Genomic DNA, 19,252 nt, shown 5'->3' with positions numbered 1-19,252 from the left:
GTCAGTCTGGTCTTGCCTTGGGGGTGGGTGTGACATCCATCCGGGGTATGATAGGAGAGGCCAGCCGCTCAGGGTTGGACTCTATAGAGTGGCAGCACACCAGAAAGCATGGACTTGTGGGCCCAGGACAGGCCTGATCCCCGGGATATCACAGTACAGGGGTTTCGGGGTTCTTGGTGGGAATCTTAGAACCAGCTTCTTCCTGCGCCACTCACTGTGCGGGAGGGCCCTGAGAAATCCTGGGAAGCAGGGGATTGAAAGGAACTAACTCAGAGCAGAACTCGGGAGAGCAAGATAGAGAGTAATAAAGGGAAGATGAGAACAGTTGATAGTGGTACGTGTGAGTATGTGAAATCGTGATCCATCTAGAAGAGTTTCCCAATCCTGGGTTCCCATCCTATTACCGGCTGCAAAAGACACAGGCAGCAACTCTCCCAAATCAAGTGGTTTCTCAGTTTTTTCCCTCTTCCCTCTGTGCCCTATTATCAACCCATTATGCTTCCCATCTCACATTTAGGTACGCACACAAGGATTTGTTCCAGACATCCATGAACAAGCCAGGACGAAGCTCTTTCCCGCCAAACCACTAAGGCTGGGAAATACACAGCATACACAGTGCCGGCCCAAACTCTGGGAGCGGGAACCCGGGAGAAGACTTCAGTGGTAAGAGGGTCTAGAGGATTAGAAGGAGGGAGGAGAAAGGAGGAGAGAAGGTTGCGAAAGAGAAAAAAGAGGAAGGAGGAAGTGGAAGGAGCAGCAAGGGTAGAGTTGGGCGTGGGGTTCGGTTACAAACGCACCCCCACCCCCCGCCCCGCCAGGCGCCCGGGGTCTTTCCGAGCGCTGTCTCCGTCACCGCAGAGCCCAAGCGGACTGGGGGAGGGGAAGATAAGACAAAGGGAATTCTCCTCTGGGAAGTGCGAAGTGCATCTGTCCTCTCCTTGCAGGCTCTGGAAAAACTGGCAGGAATTTCCTTGTCGTGAGAAGACCGACGAGCGTCTGCAGCAGAGACAACTACAAACAGACTTAGGGCCGGGAAGGAGGGCGGGAGGAGGGGTGGCGGGGGCCAGCTTTGATCGCTTTCAACTCTGTTGTAATTTTGTCTTCACATTAGCCAAAATAGTCAGCCCTAGCTAGGAGTGCTGTTCCTCGGAGTCCCCTCCCACCCCACCCCTCCACCCCCGCGTCATGTGCACGCGGGGAGCTGGGTCGCCGCTCCTCCCCAAGTCGCGCCTCAAACTTCAAGGGCTAATGGTTCTGTGTCCCTGCCATAATTAGGAGGCCACACAGCTCTCCAACACTGCGTTAAACAAGTGTGTAAGTCATCCTCCCCCTCTCCGGGGACAGACCCGGAGAAGGAAGGCAGCTGGGACAGCTCCGGGCGGTTGTCCTCCGTTAGGGGGAGTGGCTTCGCTGTGACCCCCGGCTGCACCTCCTGGCCTAGGTCTTTCTAAGCCCTTCCTTAGAAAGTAGAGAAAGGGGCAAAGAATGTGCATCTCGCCACCCACCGGACAAGCCAGGCGAGCTGTGTCTGTGCTTGAAAAGTTTTCTAAATAAATCGCTCTGGTGGTTCCAAGCAGCGATGAACAGAGGCTGAACCCCGGTATTCTCCAGAACAGTGCAACCGATGTAAAGAAGCTGCAGTCCCAGCCTTTCCCTTTTCTTCCCCCCTGTAAATCAGCCATATAAATCATTCGCATTGTTTAAGGTACATTGATCAATCTAATGGCTTGTAATAGGCTCCTAATTGCCACTTGCAGAGTTCTGCAGGTTCCTGTTTGAACAGGGAAGGTTTCCATTCCAGCCAAAGTCCACCTTCATCTTGAGACTGGATGATTACAGACCCAGGAGGAGGACCACAGTGGCCAGGCCACTGGAGTCTCCATGCTTCAGGGGAAGGAGGAGGGGGGCTTACTGGAGATATTTACTGTTCTTCCCCCCCCCCTTTTCTTTTCAAAGCCCACTTCCAGATTGGTAATTCTCTCTCTCTTTTTCCCTTTAACAAATTACTAATTCTCTAATGAGCAAAGCCAAGGCAATGATGTATTGTTTTTTTTTTTTTAAGATTTTATGTATTTATTTGAGAGAGAGCATGGGAGAGGGGAGAGGTCAGAGGGAGAAGCAGACTCACTGCTGAGCAGGGAGCCAGATGTGGGACTCAATCCCAGGACTCCAGGATCATGACCTGAGCTGTAGGCAGTTGCTTAACCAACTGAGGCACCCAGGCGCCCTTGTTTGTAAAACCCTTGTTTTATAAACAAAACCTTCCTTATTTGCATCCTTTATGTCTGTACAGTAAAAACTTCTTTAGCGGCAAACAGGTATTCTCTTAGTCATCCCTTTTCTTTTGATTTGCTTCTTTCTAACATGGTAACACCAGGAGTGGTGATAGCAAATAATATTGGGGGAGGGGCATGTTGAAAGGCAGGAAGAAGAAGCTAAACTTTTTCCAATATGGAGTCCTGGAGATATGCCTAAACTCCGGCTTAACATTGTGTGGTGGTAGTGTCTCCTTCAAGCCCTGAATGGAGGAGGTTGAGTTGGAAGTATCCTCAAAAGCTCCCTATGAAAGAGTCAAACTGAGGAAACTGGGACCCTGGCTGGGAGGAGCTGAATGATGTCTAGAATCCTCTGGCCTTTGGCGGCTTCTTTCTCCTCCTCCTCCTCCTCTTCTTCCTCTTTCTCCTCCTCCTCCTCCTCCTCCTCCTCCTCTTCTTCTTCTTCTTTTTCTTCTTCTTCTTTTTAAAATATATTAACTCAAAAGATACTTTAATGTTCCAGAGATGGTTCCCTTTAAGTTGGCTGAGACAACAATTGTGCCTTATTTTGGTAAAAATGCTCTAAAAAAGAAGAAAGCCAACACAGAATGACACATTTGCTTAGGTCTAAGACCCCTCTGTGGTAGTTGGTGATGGAGGGAGGAAGGTGAAACTCCAAGCCCAATAGGCCCCCCATAGTTTCGGAGTAATGCAGTAAACAAATCTATGATGCTTGTTGAATAATCTTCCAATAATTGCAGTCATTAAAATCATCACACAGTCTACAGTCACCTTCCTTCCTTTGACACACCAGAGTCTTTCCTTTAATTGTTAATGCATTTTTGGCTCAGATAAACAGATCAAGGCACGCTTAAAATACAAGGCCCAGATACATTCAACAGCAGAAAACTGGTAGTGAAGCAAATGTTTGGAGTGTACTTAAGAGACCAGGGGTTTTCACTTTCTCCAGTAGACCTTCCAGGCAAGAAGGATTTGCTTCTCCTGCCACTTCTAAATAGCAGCCTCACTTCTGAGGTAAAGAAAAGATCCTTCCAGGCTCTTTTATATGCAAGGGTTGGGCTGGAATTAGGGCGTTATAGAACAAGTATTAAATGAAAGCTCAGCAGAAATTGTGGGAGAGTTCCTCAATTTTCAATTAATTTTCTCCATTCACTTGATCTGAAGGCTGGCGCTTTTTAAAATATAAATATGTGTTAACTATAAAAGATTCCCTTCTAATCAAAAGCTGCATTTCATTTGCACCCACAACTGGCAAGCTCCAACTGTGGAAAGGATTCATAGCACTCAACAGGCGCTGGCGTCTGTCCCTGCTTCCTTCGCCCTTGTTCATGGCAGGCGACTATGGTACACAGGGGCAGTTTTTTTTTTTTTTTAACCCAAGTTATTAATGTATCCCCCCAATCCCCACACTGGGCTGACCTGATAATCACTGTTCTAGTGTAGATCATGCAAATGAAAAGCATAATTAACTGAGCAAATGATTCAAAAGGGGAGAGCTGTGGCCTACCAAATAAGTAAATAAAGGCAGGTGGGAGGAGGACAGGTCAGATAAATGCTTTTTACGGGCTCCTCTCGCTTCCCTCTCCCCGGTTCCCGCCCCCGGGCATCCCGGTCCTGGTGGTCGTGGCTTTGGCAGCAACCAGCAGGGCCCATGCGAGAACCTTCGGTTCCTCCTCCCCCAACGCCTCCCCTCCCGCCCACATCCTCAAGTCTCCCCAAGTCGACCTCAGCCCACCCTAGTGCTGTGTATCCATTGCTAACTCTGAGAGTGGCTGAAGCCCCGGGGAGACTGGGCAGCCACCTACTATTTCGAATTATTCAGAAGATAGATGGTTCTCCCCGTCCCCACCCTGTTTCCTGTGCATCGGGGAGAAGCATTTTTTTTTTTTCCTGTGGTGTAGAAGCTCCAATCCTTCGGATCAGCGCTAATGATGGAATTGTTTCCCCGGCATCGCCTTCTAAACGCAGCAACTTGAGCAGTTGCTCAGATCAAAGCTCTCCGGAGAGGCAAGATGGGAGAAACAATATTTGTTCAAAGGAAGTGAACTCTTCCCTTTAATTACCCTATTCTTCTTTATTAGGATTCCTATTGAAATTTTTTTTGCAAAAAAAAAAATTATGTTGATTTAACCATAGTGTATTTGCGATGTAAATATATTCCAAGATGAAAACGTCACGGATCAATTGTAAAGGACCCGGATACATAATTTTAAAAAATCAGTTTCAGTGTATATGAGGTTCTCACCCCACTTTCGCTGCTCAGTCAGATTTGTTTATGCAGAATCGACATTTAATAGTGCTAATTGCACTCCAGTTAAATTGCCCTGATTGCAGAAAGGGAAGCAATTTTCGTGCTCTCTGTCTGGGTTTGGAAGAAATTGTTTTATATTCACCTCTTTATAAAGAAGTGGAGATAAGGCACCGGGGCCTTTGCACAAATTGCACTTAGGGGCTGACTGGCAGCATTCAGGCGCTATAATAGAGCATTATTTGGCCGTTTTGAATAATGTAAAGCGTTTGCTGAAAGCTATTCTCCCGAAAATTGCTTTAACTTTTAAAAGGGTGATGATTCACTCCAAACCAGGCCTTTGTTACATTGTCATTATTTCCCCAAATGTTTTAACAGTCAGCTCAACACTTTAGCATAACACATTGATCTTTGTTTAAAAACTAGATTTTTTAGAGGATGAAAAAAAATCTGTCACACGAAAAAAAAAAAAAACTGGACTTCTTTGGGAAGATTTCCTTGGGGCCCCACCTTGGAGTTGAAGTGGCCGGGGTGTCGGCCTACGTTCGTTTGGAAGATTTCCCTAACTTTTATTGTGATCCCGACGCGTGTATCTAAAGGAATATCCGAGTGCCCACGTAGAGAGTCTGACAGCTGGAACCACATTGAAAACGGCAGGAGGGGGGAGGGGAGCAGAGGAGGAGAAGAAGAGGAAGGCAACCAGGGCTCCCCGAGCCCGAGGTGCCAGCGTGAGCTGTTTTAAATGGTTGACTTGAAAATGTCACTAGTGCTAAGTGGCTTTTCGGATTGTCTTATTTATTACGTTGTCAGGTTTCCTTAAGGAGGGGGTGTGTTGGAGGTGGGGGAGGAGGTGGTAAGGGGAAACCTCCGCGCTTCTCCTACCCGGGCTGCAGTGGGTGAGTCGGAAACGCCTCGCTGCCACTTAACAATCCCTCTATTAGTAAATCGACGCGGAGACTCTACGGGAAGCCGAGCACCAGTCTCCCCTTCCAGGGCAGAAGTCACCTGTTGGGAACGGCTCCCGGGTCCCCCTGCCGGGCTTTCTGGCTCTTCCAGGCTGCCTGGATTCCCCCTTAACCTTCCACCCAGAGTGCCCCGAAGCTTTTGACACCTTCTCCACCCGCCCCCCCCCCCCCCCCCGATTTCCACCAGTCTCCCAGGGCACAGAGCTTCAGGATAGCCGCGGGTCTTCTCACTCTCTTCTTTCTCTGTCACGATTTCCTCGGTGCTTTCGCCACCTTAAACCAAAGTCTGTGTATTGGGGGGGGGGGGGGCATTCTGAGCAAAGGTATTATAACAAAAAGCAAAGAAAGCAACCCATACAGCTCTCCCACCACCGAGTGCACCAGGATGCACGTCGGCTCCATCTTAGGGCCGAGAGAGGAGCCAAAGTGGTCGCACTTTTGGGCCAAGAGGTATTGCAAAGAGGAGAGAAAACACTGGGAGCACAGTTCCACTCCTCCTTACTTGCTCCCTTCGGCAACAGCTCCTGTTTTGCACCCAAGCCTTTGGGGTTCGTGGTTACAATGTCTTTTAAAAAGCAGGATGTGGGTTTGGAGGGGAATGTGGTACATTAAAACCAGTACCCAGGTCTGTCCGAGGACGCTGGTATTCCTCTTTCAAAAGCAGCTCCAACTGCCCTGAAGAAGAAAGAGAAAGCAAGACCCAGAAAGAAAAGCAAACAGCCTAGCGATTGCTAAGGGACTCCAGCACGCGCAGTCCTCTGCCCGAGGACACCTCTTTTTACACCGACAAGCTCCGGAGAGGACTTCAGGATGCTTTCAGCCTGCAAAATGTGGAGGCGCCCACGTGTGGCCTTGTCCCCCTCACTCGCGAATGGAGGTCCCCAAGAGAGGCTCCTGGAGCACGTCCACGAAAGCAGGGCTGCAAGGGGGAAAGCCCACCTCTCAACATGGTGCCTTTGCCGTGCAGAAGAGCCCCGAGGCCCAGGAGGTCTGGAGTGGGAGTGGGTTGAAGCTGGGGCAAGAAAACTCGACTCCAGGCTGAAACGTGACGTGCAAATCTTCGCCGGGTTAAACAAACAGCCGAGCGAGCTGCAGCTTCAGCGGGGGTGGCGGTGGGGGCGGACGCAGCTCGCGCGGGTCTGTGTTTCCAAAGTTGTTACAACGTGAAAATAAGCGGCTTCGTGCAGCGTGCTGTATGGGTTGATGCCTCCCACCCCCACGCCAGCCCCCTGCGAAACCCGGCACATAATCAGCACTTCCCACTGTTTAGTCGTATTTGACAACTGGGTTAACCTGGTATCTAGGCGCTGGCGAAACGGTACAAAGGGTGCCCTCAATTACCACTAGAAGCTTCTGGTGTGAGTGGCACTTGTATTACCCCCCGGGTCAGAGGCCAGAGCGACAATTAGGAAGTCACTTAGACCTCTGGGGGAAATGGCGTGATGCGCAGGCTCCAGGCCCTCCCAACAAGTCTGTGGGTGTAGACCTGGACGGAGAGGCCTATCTCTCTCCTCTCAGAGGAGCTGTCCTTTCGCGCCCTCTCCTCAATGTGACCCTGGAGTGGGTAAAACCGAATCCAGTGGGAGAAGGAACTGGGTAAAAGACAAACGACAATGATAAAATTGCGAGCGAGAATGATGGATCCCAGCTGAAGTTGTGCTCCGCAGGCGAGAGCCTAGACACACAAAGTGAGCGTTGACATTTCCGTCTTTACTTAGGCCTTGCTGGTGCGGTCTCCGCCTCGGCGCCCCCCCACCCCCTTGCCTCCCTTCCCACAAGTGGGGAGTGGACTAGGACTGTCAGTTCTAACTTGCATCATCTCGGGGTGGTTCGGGGGGCTTGTGGCTTGGTCTCAGCGCTACTTAAACCTGGCTCCGTGCGTGTGTGTAAATTTTTAATTGCACTGTAATTTCTTCAGTCTCTAGCCCGCGCCTCCCCCCACCCCCCAACACCTCGCTAGCCGCCTTGACTGGCACGCGCCGGGAGCCCTGGCTTGGGCCCCTCGGCGCGTCTGATTGGCTGCGGGGCAGCTCCCGTCTGCTCCGCCTGCGCCCTCATTGGGCGAGAGGCGCAGCCAGCGGCACTTCAAAGCGGGTGCTCCTCGCACTTAGGCTGAGTTTAGCCGGCGGGAGCCCGGAGTCCGCTCGGCGCGAGCGCGGGGACGCGGGAGCTGCGCGGGATCCGAGCAGCTTTCCCGAGCAGCCGTCAGGCTCAGCCCCGCTCCCGGCCCCGCCGCGCAGCCCAGGGACCTGCTATGGCCACGTCTATACTCGGGGTAAGTCGGAAGTGCGGCAAGACATTTGCTTGTTTTAACTGCAGTAAATTTTCGTTATGGCTTCTCCGCGTCCGCGGCTACGGAGAAACTGTTGCTGCCGGACAGCAGCTTCAGCGCCTTTTAGCACTTTCCACATTTCTGGGGCTGATTCTTTCCAAGTTATTGAAACCTAGGAGATGCCTTTGTAAGAAAATGATTTGTTAAGCAAAGCTTTTTTTTAGGTGGCTTTAAAGAAAACCTAGAGGTTTCTTTTCTTCTTCTGGTGATTTATACCCCATCCCCCCTTGCTCCGGGGATTGTTGCAATTACGCGACAGTGGTGTTTCCAGAAAACAGCCTTAATCGTTTTGCAGTCCATGTAGTCACGTTAACAAACATTTACACTTCTGTGGCTCCCCAGTTAGCTTGTGACTTGAAATCCATAGCTGGGTCCCTTCTTGGATTCTTGTTTTCATAATCGAGGATTTGGGGGGAGGGCTGTAAACATTAAAAACAACGTTTTCTATTTAAAAAAAAAAAAGAGTCAAGTCGTAGCCACCCTTGGAAGCAGTGTCCCAAGTTTCCCCCGCCCCCGAGCCGCTGTTTCGGCCGCCTCCGCCCTCACCCGGTGTTTGTTGTCGTTGTGTTTACTTCCGTGCTTTACTCCGAAGGGCGATTTGGGGGCCTCAGTGAGAGGAGCGGGCTTACGGCGAGAGGGAGGCGAGCTACCCAAGTCCGGCCCTGGGTAGGGGTTGCAGCGGCGGAGACGGGGAGGACCGAGACATCTTTGATTTCTAGCCCCACCGAGGAACAACTTTCCAGCGCCGGGGCCCTCGCCCTTGGGATCGCCTGAGCCCCGCGCGGGGCGCGGCGCATCCTTGGCGAGCGCGCGGGGAGGAGGCGCGAGCCTGGGAGCCACGACCCCCCGGGACCAGCCGCGGGGGAAACAAGGCTGCTCACGGGTGCACTTTGTGTCTTCCTCCCACTTCTTCCTGCCCTCCTTCTCCTTGCTCCCTCCCTCACCCCACCCACTCTAGGAAGAGCCGCGCTTTGGAACGACCCCGTTGGCCATGCTGGCGGCGACCTGCAACAAGATCGGCAATACGAGCCCGCTGACGACGCTGCCGGAGTCGAGCGCCTTCGCCAAGGGCGGCTTCCACCCCTGGAAGCGCTCCTCGTCCAGCTGCAACCTCGGCTCCAGCCTCTCGGGCTTCGCCGTGGCCACCGGTGGCCGCGGCTCTGGCGGCCTGGCGGGCGGCTCGGGCGCAGCCAACAGCGCCTTCTGCCTGGCCTCCACGTCCCCCACGTCGTCCGCTTTCAGCAGCGACTACGGCGGCCTCTTCTCCAACTCCGCGGCTGCCGCGGCGGCGGCGGCCGGAGTGTCCCCGCAGGAGGCGGGCGGCCAGTCGGCCTTCATCTCCAAGGTGCACACGACGGCGGCCGACGGCCTGTACCCGCGCGTGGGCATGGCGCACCCGTACGAGTCGTGGTACAAGTCGGGCTTCCACTCGACGCTGGCGGCGGGCGAGGTGACCAACGGCGCGGCGTCGTCGTGGTGGGACGTGCACAGCAGCCCGGGCTCGTGGCTGGAGGTGCAGAACCCCGCTGGGGGGCTCCAGAGCTCGCTGCACTCGGGCGCCCCCCAGGCCTCGCTGCACTCGCAGCTCGGCACCTACAACCCCGACTTCAGCTCGCTCACGCACTCGGCCTTCAGCTCCACGGGCCTCGGCTCCTCGGCCGCCGCCGCCTCGCACTTGCTCTCCACCAGCCAGCACCTGCTGGCTCAGGACGGCTTCAAGCCGGTGCTGCCCTCCTACTCGGACTCCAGCGCCGCGGTGGCGGCCGCGGCAGCCAGCGCCATGATCTCGGGCGCCGCGGCCGCCGCCGCCGGGGGGAGCTCGGCGCGCTCCGCCCGCCGCTATTCTGGCCGCGCCACCTGCGACTGCCCCAACTGCCAGGAGGCGGAGCGGCTGGGCCCGGCCGGAGCGAGCCTGAGGCGCAAGGGCCTGCACAGCTGCCACATTCCCGGCTGCGGCAAGGTGTACGGCAAGACGTCGCACCTGAAGGCGCACCTGCGCTGGCACACGGGCGAGCGGCCCTTCGTGTGCAACTGGCTCTTCTGCGGCAAGCGCTTCACGCGCTCGGACGAGCTGCAGCGGCACCTGCGGACTCACACCGGCGAGAAGCGCTTCGCCTGTCCAGTGTGCAACAAGCGCTTCATGCGCAGCGACCACCTGAGCAAACACATTAAGACGCACAACGGGGGTGGCGGGGGCAAAAAGGGCAGCGACAGTGACACGGACGCCAGCAACCTGGAGACGCCCCGCTCCGAGTCCCCCGACCTCATCCTACACGACTCCGGCGTCAGTGCCGCCCGGGCGGCGGCGGCGGCAGCGGCTGCGGCGGCAGCGGCTGCGGCGGCGGCCTCGGCGGGAGGCAAGGAAGCCGCGTCGGGCCCCAACGACTCTTAGAGGCCGGGCGAGAAGTGCGAGCGAGCGAGTAGAGACACAGAGAGCGAGCGAGAGGTTCGGAGGGCCAGCGAGCGGGGCACGGACGGGCGGGGGCTCCAGGTACGCCCCCCCGGGCCACCACGAAGCGTAGCTGCACCCGGCTCCTCGGCCGCTGCTCGCCGGCCACGCCAGGAGCTACCCTCTGCTGTCCCGGCCCAGACGAGAATCGAACGTGTGATCCAGGAACAAAAGCAAACCGTCCTCCGACACAAACAACACTTTAAAAAACTGAACACATACACAGACACACACACCGGAAACCTACAACCACAAGCACTCACATTAGCGCGCGCTTGCGCGCGTACACACACTCGCACACACACACAACTCCCGCACAAACTTCTCGAGCGAAGAGCAATACACAGAAACGCTCCCTCCTCCCCCACCTTCCACCCCCCTCCACTAACCCTTCTCTTTCCTTTTCTCAAAAAACAAGCCACCACTCTGCAAAGGACTGTCAGAACATTTGAAAACAAACGGGACCTATAAAAACAGACCCTTTGTGTGGATTATATTATATATAAAATGCTCCAAGTCCTGCTTGATATCTACTTACAATGAGACTTTTTTTTTCCTAAAAAGGAAGCATCAAAAAAGGCTTAAGGTGAGAAATTAAACTGGAAGTCTAGTGACAGTTTCTCTGTATTTCATAACATCTGTATAAATAGGGTTCAAAAAATTGTGTTCTTTTTTATTTTCTTGTAAATGTTCATTCGAATAGAGGTTTTTTTTGGTGAATTCCTGAAATTCAGGGAGTTTTTTTTTTTTAATTTTCTGATGCACTTTGTGAAAGTCAGTATATATGTAAAAGATATTTAATATGTTGAGTTATCATTTCACTCAAACACGTAAGTTAAGGTCATCTAAAGAAATTAAATGCGTTTATCTGTATGAAGAAAATCTTGACATCATATTTTCATTTTGGTATTATTAAAGGACTCTGAACAATACACTTCTTTTTTTTTTTTTTTTAAATCCTGTTCCCCTGTCAATAACCTTTACGTGGGTCGACTTTTTTGTTGGGAAAAAATTCCTTTAATGTTAGTTTTAGGTAATGTAAGGTTTATGTGAGTTATAAAAGCCATAAAACATACACGTTTTTGAGAAGTCAAAATTATTTATTTGTATATCAATAGCGTAAATTAAATTGGGTTATAAGAATGTGTAGTTGTATTACTTAATGAGAGAGCTCTCAAAAGGTGACATTTTAAAACTCTGGAGCCCCTAAAATAAAGCAAAGATCCTTGGCAGCTTTAACTGGGGAGGTGCTTACACCTCCCGGAGGGGTCGGACAAAACTCCAGTGGGTTTGTTTGTTTTTAAAAAGCGATTTAAAAACAATCTGTGAAAGGAAAAAGCTTTTTAAAAGAAGTCTTTTTTAGCTCCCAAGGCCCTCTACGTTGGGAGGCGACTCAGGGGAATAAATCGCTAGAGTCAATACCCCGGAAAAGACATTTCATGCCTAAATGAAAATCTTGTTAAATGTTATTAATTTTGACTTAGAGCACACAGCAGCCCCCTGTGCCTTGTATTCCCTTATTAGGGATTCATGTCTTATCAAATATCTAATTAATCTCCTAGACATCATTTGTTCTGGCCAACTTTATCTCAGCTGGTCCACGGGGAAAACTCCAAATATTCTCCGTGACAAAGCTCCCTTGAAGATCTTTTTAATTGTCTAAATTAACTGCACCAAATTTGCATGTCAAACGGTAAAGGGCAACCTGAGATAAAATGTAAACGTTTTAAAAGCCCCCAAACTAAGCACTTGATTTGATAACTAGGCTTTTTAATGTTATGGAAGACAACTGCTCCTTTCCTTTTCAAAGACGGCTGATCTATGCAAATAGTGAATTGGAAATGCCTAGGTCCCCGCGCCGTCAAATGGCCCTCGCAGGTTATTTGAATATCAGTGGCGCTGCTTCTGAAAAGGTTCAAGGATGCTCTCTGACTTCTTTGTGATTACTCAGTGCGGCGTCTTATTCTGAAGAAAAAAAACTCAGGAATAATTAAAGGCTGGGATCAGGCCTGGGAACACATTTGGGACAGGAATCTCATTTAGACAGTCTCTTTCAAAATAAGGCACAGTTAAATTGACCAGAAGGCAATTATTGAAATGAAAATTATTTTCACTCTCTTTGTCTTCTGACCACCAACTTAACAGCCCCAGTTTAAAAGAGAGGGAGAAGAGAGGGAGAGACGAAAAAGAAAATTGGTAAATGAGATAATTTCGCAATTCGAAAATGTTAATTTAGAAAATAAAGTACATATTTACAGAATAAAAATATTTCTGAAAGGCTCCCCACACAATAGGAAACACAAGCAAAGTCAGCCCCAGTGGAATTTTTTTTTATTACTGTCCATCTTGGGAACTTGAATGGAGGTTTGATTTTTAGGGATGAAAAAATAAATTATTGTTATTAACTACCAACAAAATATTTTCTCGCAAACTCTGCTCTGAAAAGCCAAGTAGCAAAGTAGCGATAAAACGTGGAGCTAAGGTCCCCAGAGGGCCATTTGTAGCGTGAGATTCGGTGTCTTCTTCCCTCTCCTCGTTCTCGCGGTCCCCACAGCCTCGGTTACCCCGCTCTTCTTCCTTGAGTTTTTCTTCTCTTTGACCATTTTCTCTCCCCGCTCCAACAGTTCATATCCAGGATCTCCCACCCTAGCCCCCCGCGCGCCGCCCGGGTCGGGCCCGGTCTCCTGGAGAAGCTGGCCGGGGTGCGTTCGCTCCGGGGGCTTTGGGCCGTGGCGCTGGAGGCCGAGAGAAGGTGCCTGGCGCGTTTGGGGGCCGCGGGCCGGCGGCACGGAGGTGAGAGTGTGCTGGGGTTTCCTGAGGCATGAGGGCGCCCGGGCGTCTGTCCCAGGCAGCTTTGTTTCTCGTGGATAATAAAGGCAGATCAAAGGGCCTGGCAGTGCAGGTCCCGCTCGCCGCGCGGCTCCCTCCGCAGCCCAGTGATCAAGGCCTCTGCGCGCTGCCTCTGCCCCGCGGGTCAGCGGACGTCCATCACCGCGGCTCCCGGGAACCGCGGGCAGTGGCCCGGCCCGAGCGTCCAGCCGGGAGACCGGAGCTCGCGGAGTCTGTACCCGAAGGAAGCGGGGCCCCTGCCCCCAGGCCCAAACCGGCAGGCGAAAACAGATTCCAGCCCCCCCTCCTTTCCACCCTCCGCGCCAGGGGCCCCTGGGGGCACGGGGAAGCCTTGACCTGAGCGGTAGCGACAGGCGGAGGCCGAGCAAATTGGACACAGCGTGCGTGGGAGGGGAGGGCCAGCGAGCCGCGAGACCAGCGCGGTCTGCACCGGAGGTGGGGCCGCGTCTCCCCAGGGCCACCTCGGGGCTCCGGTCGCCTGGGATGCTCGGGCTCCGGGGCCCGGGAGGAGCGGGCGACCGAGGCAGGGGTCCGGGCGCAAACCCCCGGCGCGGCCTGCAGGCCGAGGTGGGGCGGGGACCGCGGCCTGGGTGTTGGGGGCACCGACCGGGTCTCCGAGTTCCGCGCGGCCCGGCTGAGGGGAAACGCGATTTCGTTTCAGCCGGTTTCTCCCAGCGTTTCCTGTTCTACGGCTTCCTGCGCAGTAGAGGCGCGAAGAGCTTTTCCTCAGGCCTGCGCCCACCCAGCCCCCAAGCACACCCTCCCCCCGCGGTTACCTTTTGGGGTCTATCCACCCCCCCCCCCCGGTGGAATGAACTGGAGCCTACCTGATGAGGAAAGAGAGAAAGAGGAAAAATAGAGGAAGATTTTTCTTTCCTCAAGGAGAGACAGCAACGTTATTTTGACGAGATTAGATTGTGCACCTGAACCGCGTGTCTGGACATTCCGTCAAATAGTTCTAAGTCGTGTAAAATTGAATTTCTTGTTATTCAGATGGAAACTTTATTTATTTTAACTCTAATCTTATTTGCATCTATTATCTGTATTCACCAAGGCTCTCTCCCACTACAAAAATGCAGATGAAGTAAATCTCACATAAATCCCGCCCATTTGTGTAATTGGTATACTAAGTGTTTATTTTAAGTGAGAATAATTTAGCTACAAATTTTCTTAAGGAATAACATTCTTAACACATTAAAAAAACTGAAAACTCTGATTTGCTTTTATGTTTGACAGTCGCTCTTGATTCCCTTAAGAGGAGCTCGGCGAGTGCGGCTCGCTGGCGCCATCTAGAGCTCCGGGCCGGGAAGGCCGCGCCGTCCGCCGGGCTTGTCCCTATTAGCGCCAGGAGACCGGCGTTTGCCGCCGAGCAACAGCAGCCCCGCGAAGCGAGCAGAGAAAAGCGAGTGTTTGTGTACCAGGCGAGGGGGACGAGCCCCGCCATTGAGGGACCCTACTTAGCAATGGCCGGTATTACTGTTTCCAGGAAGGAGGTCGTTTTGGGAGCGTGCTAACTGAAAATCCAAACAAAACAAAATAACGCCCCGCTTGGCCCAACACTTAGAACTGTCTCATTTAACACGCCTTTCAAGTTAACTTCAGGGTCTTCCAACTCGGAGTTGAGCACGCTGGGCTCTGTCGGCCGCCACCTGGACCCCAGGACGGGGGCGCCGCCGTGGGCACAGACCCCCGCGCTCTTCGCGCAAGGGCTCTGGATCTGAGGGCTCCGGATCGGCGAGGCCCGCCCGCGTGGACTGGCGAGACCGACCGGATCCAAGAAGATTACAGGCCACCAGACCGTCCCACGTCCCTAGACTCCCCTTTGAAGCGTAGGTTAGCGAGGGACCCCGCAGCTTTCACCAGCCGGACCGCGGATGGCCGAGGTCTCCTTTGCCTTGCCGCCGCCCTCCAGGCAGCCGTCCCAACCGAGTCGGTTCTGGGGGCTGCCGAGCAGGCCGGGACCTGGAGGGGCGCGCAGGGCCCCCGAAGGCGGCCAGAAACCCCGAAACCCCTCGTCCCAGCCCCTCCTGAAGGGTTCGCACTCCCCACCGGGGAAAACTGACCCCTTGTGTCCCCGCCTTCCCCCTCCCACCTTTGAAACCCAAATCTAAAATCGGATAACAGTTGGAGGCGTTGACCAATTTTCTCTCCAGGCTGTGCATCGCCCTCCCCCCGCCGCCCCTTTCCCTCCTCTTCCCAGTCCACTACCCCACCCCTCATCTTCAGACGTCGTGCGGTGGCTTCTTCCCCTCCTTTCTAGCCCCCCCTCCTCCTGCGCCTTTATTGTATTTTGATCTTAAAAGCTACACCTCCAAATCCCGCGCCCAGGGCGGCAAAAGCGCGGTCGCCCGCAACAGCGAGAGTCGGCAGAGACGCCAGGGCGCCCGGCTCCCCGATCTCCAGCGGGGGAGAAGCGGTGCGTTTCCGGGAACTCGCAGCCACCTTTGCAGCGAGTAGCTCGGCTGGGTTTGTATTTGCTGTTTTAATACAAACCCCGCCGCACTGCCTATTTCAAAGATGTGCTAATTACTACTTGGATAGCAGGGCGCAAAGTCCTTGTCCATTTCCCAGTACAAAGTAGGTTGCTAGAAAATTTGAAATTGCCTTTCAGCCTAAAGCTGCCTTACCTGAATGTCATAATTACAGTAATTATGTACATCCAAATTACATGCTAATTAAATTAGAATCAAATCGTTCTAAATCGAAATCAAATGAGGTAGTGAAGAATTAATCAATGACAACATAAATAGAGAGCTTCCTTCAGAGATATTTATTGTAACGATCCAAGGAGGAATTTGATCTGAAAAAGTCACCTGTTTATTTACTTTCAAATTAGTAATCAGTTATTATCCCTTCTCCATAATTTTAACCGTTCCGTGTTATTTACCCCCCACCCTTTCTAGACGCTGGAGTTTATAGAAATATGTATGAGGTAAATACATACAGACATGCCTACCCTATATGTTATTGATATAAATATATACAGTGTGTTTGCAACTCTAGTTAAGGGGAAGGTTTCAGAATGTCCGTGGGGACACAGTCCTCCAGGGCCTGTTCTCTGAGACCCGGGGAAGAAAAACACCTAAGTTTTTTAGATTTTCTAAGATCCCTGCACTGTCTTCCTTTGGAAATTCCTATCAGGGATTTTGCATTGTTTTACGAAAACCTAACCGTTTCTGCGTGATTCATGTATAAAAGAGAAGCAAAGTGATAGGTCGTCTCCCCCAGTCCGTTTTCTGCTGGCAGACTGCAGGCTGGAGTTGACATTCCCATTTTGCCCCAAGAGCGAGACATTACCATCAGCGTCCTAAAGCGCCCTCTTCACCTGTGGAGCCGAGCAACGAGAGAAATTCGCTCGCCTCCCTAACCACCGAAGGCGAGTGCACCCTCCGACCTTCGCAGGAGAAACGCGCTCGAGGCCGGGCGAGGTTAGGTGGGAGCCGGCGGGCGAGGGCGCGCGGCGGCCCGGGCGGCCGGCCCCCAGGGAGCAGCCCGCTTGGCCCGCAGCCTGACGCAGTGGCCGGGGAATTCCTCCTGGGCGGATTAGGGCCGCCGGCGTGCGGCGGGGGGGCGGGGACCCGTGCTGCGGGCTAACCCGGACCCCTTCCCGTTACTCTTGGTGGCTGGGGAGTCCGGCGGTCTCTCGGCACCGGAGGCGCATCTTGCAGGAAGGGGACGCGCCCCCTAATTCTCAGCTTTTCTATTTGGGTTTGAGGTGCGATCAGAAGGTGGCCAGACGTAGGTCTAGAAGGAAAGCGCCGCAGTTTGCTGGGTGACGTTGCCTCTGGGGCTGGGCAGGGGTAACCCCAGCCCTGGACTCACTCCGTCGCCCTACTCCAGCCCCCTTCCTGCTTCCTTTGGCTTTAGGGAGAGGTCCTTGGAAGCTCCACTCTGGTCAGCACCCAAGGCCCCGGACCTCCATTTCTCCACCCCCTCGGGAAGGCCTTGGAGCCCAAGGAACGGACCGAGGTTTTCCGGGTCTGAGAGTTGGGGGGCAGGCGGCTCACGGGCAGGTTGGGCTGGAGTGTGGGTTTCTTTCCCTTACAAGCGGCTCTTGACTTTCACCCCGCACCTCGCTGTCGTTATTACTGCTCCGTCTTAGGGATGCCAAGTGCCACGTGAAGGAAGAAGAAAGGCGGGAGGTGATGGGGAGTATCTGCTTCCTTTTCTATCAGCAGGAACCGGTTTTTAGGAGCCTGGGCAGAACTCGCAGTTGCCATTGCACTTCCCAGACCTTAGGGTTCCCTCGGTCTTGTTTCCCTCAAGTTTTTTAAAGAGCGTATCTCCTTTCTGGTCCCAGAAATGTTTCCCAAGGCCTGCAGAGATTGCCTGCCTTTCTTTTTAAGAAGTGGTAACTACCAAGGTTTTCTGAAGAAAACCTGAAAAAACATTCCTGAAGATCCTTGAGCTACTGAAGCTACAGTGCAGCTTTCTCCCTGATCTTAAGCACAGGCGGTGGAGGATGCGGCCTCCCGGAACTACACCCTCAACGACTTCGCCCAGTGACCTGGCCCGATGGGCCTTAGGTAGGGAGGAGAGTGAGATGGCGCAGGTGGATTTGGAAATCTTCGAGCTTCAATGTAAAACACATGAAATGTTTGGTGATTAAAACGGGGAAACGCCGGCTCCCAGCATCATGCCCTGATGTGATTCACTATCCGCAAGCAGTCTCATGGAAGAACAGCAAGAAAGGTCTCTCCAAGCCTTTCAGATAAAAAGCTTTCTTCAGCTTAAAACCGTGTGACTCCAGACAAGATTCGCACTTCACCATTCAAGGTAAGCAGACCTGCCACTATGCTACGGCCCCCTCTGCCTATTTGGGCACATTTATTAAGTGAAATTGAGACTAACCAACCCCATAGATATTCAGATAAATAAACAAGTCCTAACCTAGTAACCTGATCTTTCCTGGGCATTTGTAAATCGACAGCACCTCCTACAGGAATTAATTTGCTAGTGTTACATTATGTTAAATGTTAGGCCAGGGAGGAGAGTGCCCTAGAACCCGCTCGAGTGGGCCAGTCTCAGGCCCACTGACAAATAAAAAAGGCATACCCAGATTTCTTTATAAGAATTCCTCTAGTAAGCTAAGAAGAATGACAAATATAACCAGACCTTGCTTGTGGTTTTCGAATATATGTCACTGTTGAAGACTTGTTTGGGTTCTTGAATCATAGATTCACTAAACTTGGAAGATGCTTTGACTTTCAGTACTTAGGGGAGTCTCCATACATACAAGGCGTCCTTTTTATTATGGTGTTTATCTCTGGTTTTTACCTTGTTTCAAAAGCAAAAGTAGAATTAGATGTGTTAACCTTTTTTATTTTAAAAAAGCACTTTCAATTCCTTACACCCGTACCATTACAAGTATGCAGAACCAATGAGTCTTGTTAAAGCTCTTAGGATTCTACATGAAAATCCCTCCCTTCAGTTAAGTTTGCAAAATTGGAATGCTAGCCCCTGGGGGGCTGTCTAGCACCCTTCAGTGACCCAAGCTGAAAGCCAAACAGCAAATCAACATCTTCCATAACCACACAGGAATTTTTCTCACCGTTAGATGGGTAAGTGTATTGGGGTTATTAGGAGTAGTTGATAGTTTGTCTTAACAATGAAGGATAATTAAACCAGAGATTTAATTTAAAAAATTCTCATGGCCATTTTTAAATGGCCACTTAGAAAGTTAATGTGGATCACACTTTTGTGAAAGTCAAATGAAAAAAGTGTAAGAAATGACAATGTATTTCTTTAATTCACTTTTAATTACAGGATGTATTTCAACATTTCTCTTCATGAACACTGTATTGGTTTAGAAACCCTTGGAGGCAGTTAAGTATTTCATAGGTTTTGACATTATAAAAATTATAAAGTCTAAAAAGGCATAAGATAGAAAATAATCAGTGCAACACTAATGAACTCAAGGTGTAAATTAGCAGTCTTTATCCATTTCAAATGCATGCTTTTTTTTAAATGAAGGAAAGGGATCTTTGAGGTGCACGGTAAGTTATTACAGAATACTGTAGACGGAATTCAAGTTCTCCCCCTACTTCAAACTCTCTTAAAAATCTAAGTAATCAAAGGGTTGCTTATGCCTTTCGTTTCTTCTAAACCAGACATGTGTGTGTGCACATTTAC

The 19,252-nt window shown here is 51.7% G+C and overlaps 1 protein-coding gene across 1 annotated transcript; it reads left to right on the top strand.

Annotated features, from left to right (window-relative positions):
• Window positions 1-7,743: 7,743 nt before the first annotated feature.
• Window positions 7,744-10,213, top strand: SP9 (Sp9 transcription factor; the record flags this gene model as incomplete). The annotated part of the gene is made up of 2 exons (XM_080797875.1): window positions 7,744-7,764; window positions 8,780-10,213. 2 exons carry the CDS (start codon window positions 7,744-7,746, stop codon window positions 10,211-10,213), a joined length of 1,455 nt encoding a protein of 484 aa, XP_080654001.1.
• Window positions 10,214-19,252: the final 9,039 nt, after the last annotated feature.

The sequence above is a fragment of the Martes martes genome (genome assembly GCF_963455335.1).
Source record: "Martes martes genome assembly, chromosome: 3".
Classification (NCBI taxonomy): domain Eukaryota; kingdom Metazoa; phylum Chordata; class Mammalia; order Carnivora; family Mustelidae; genus Martes; species Martes martes.
Note: the sequence above shows the minus strand (reverse complement) of the source record. Positions and strands in the feature narration are given on the sequence as shown.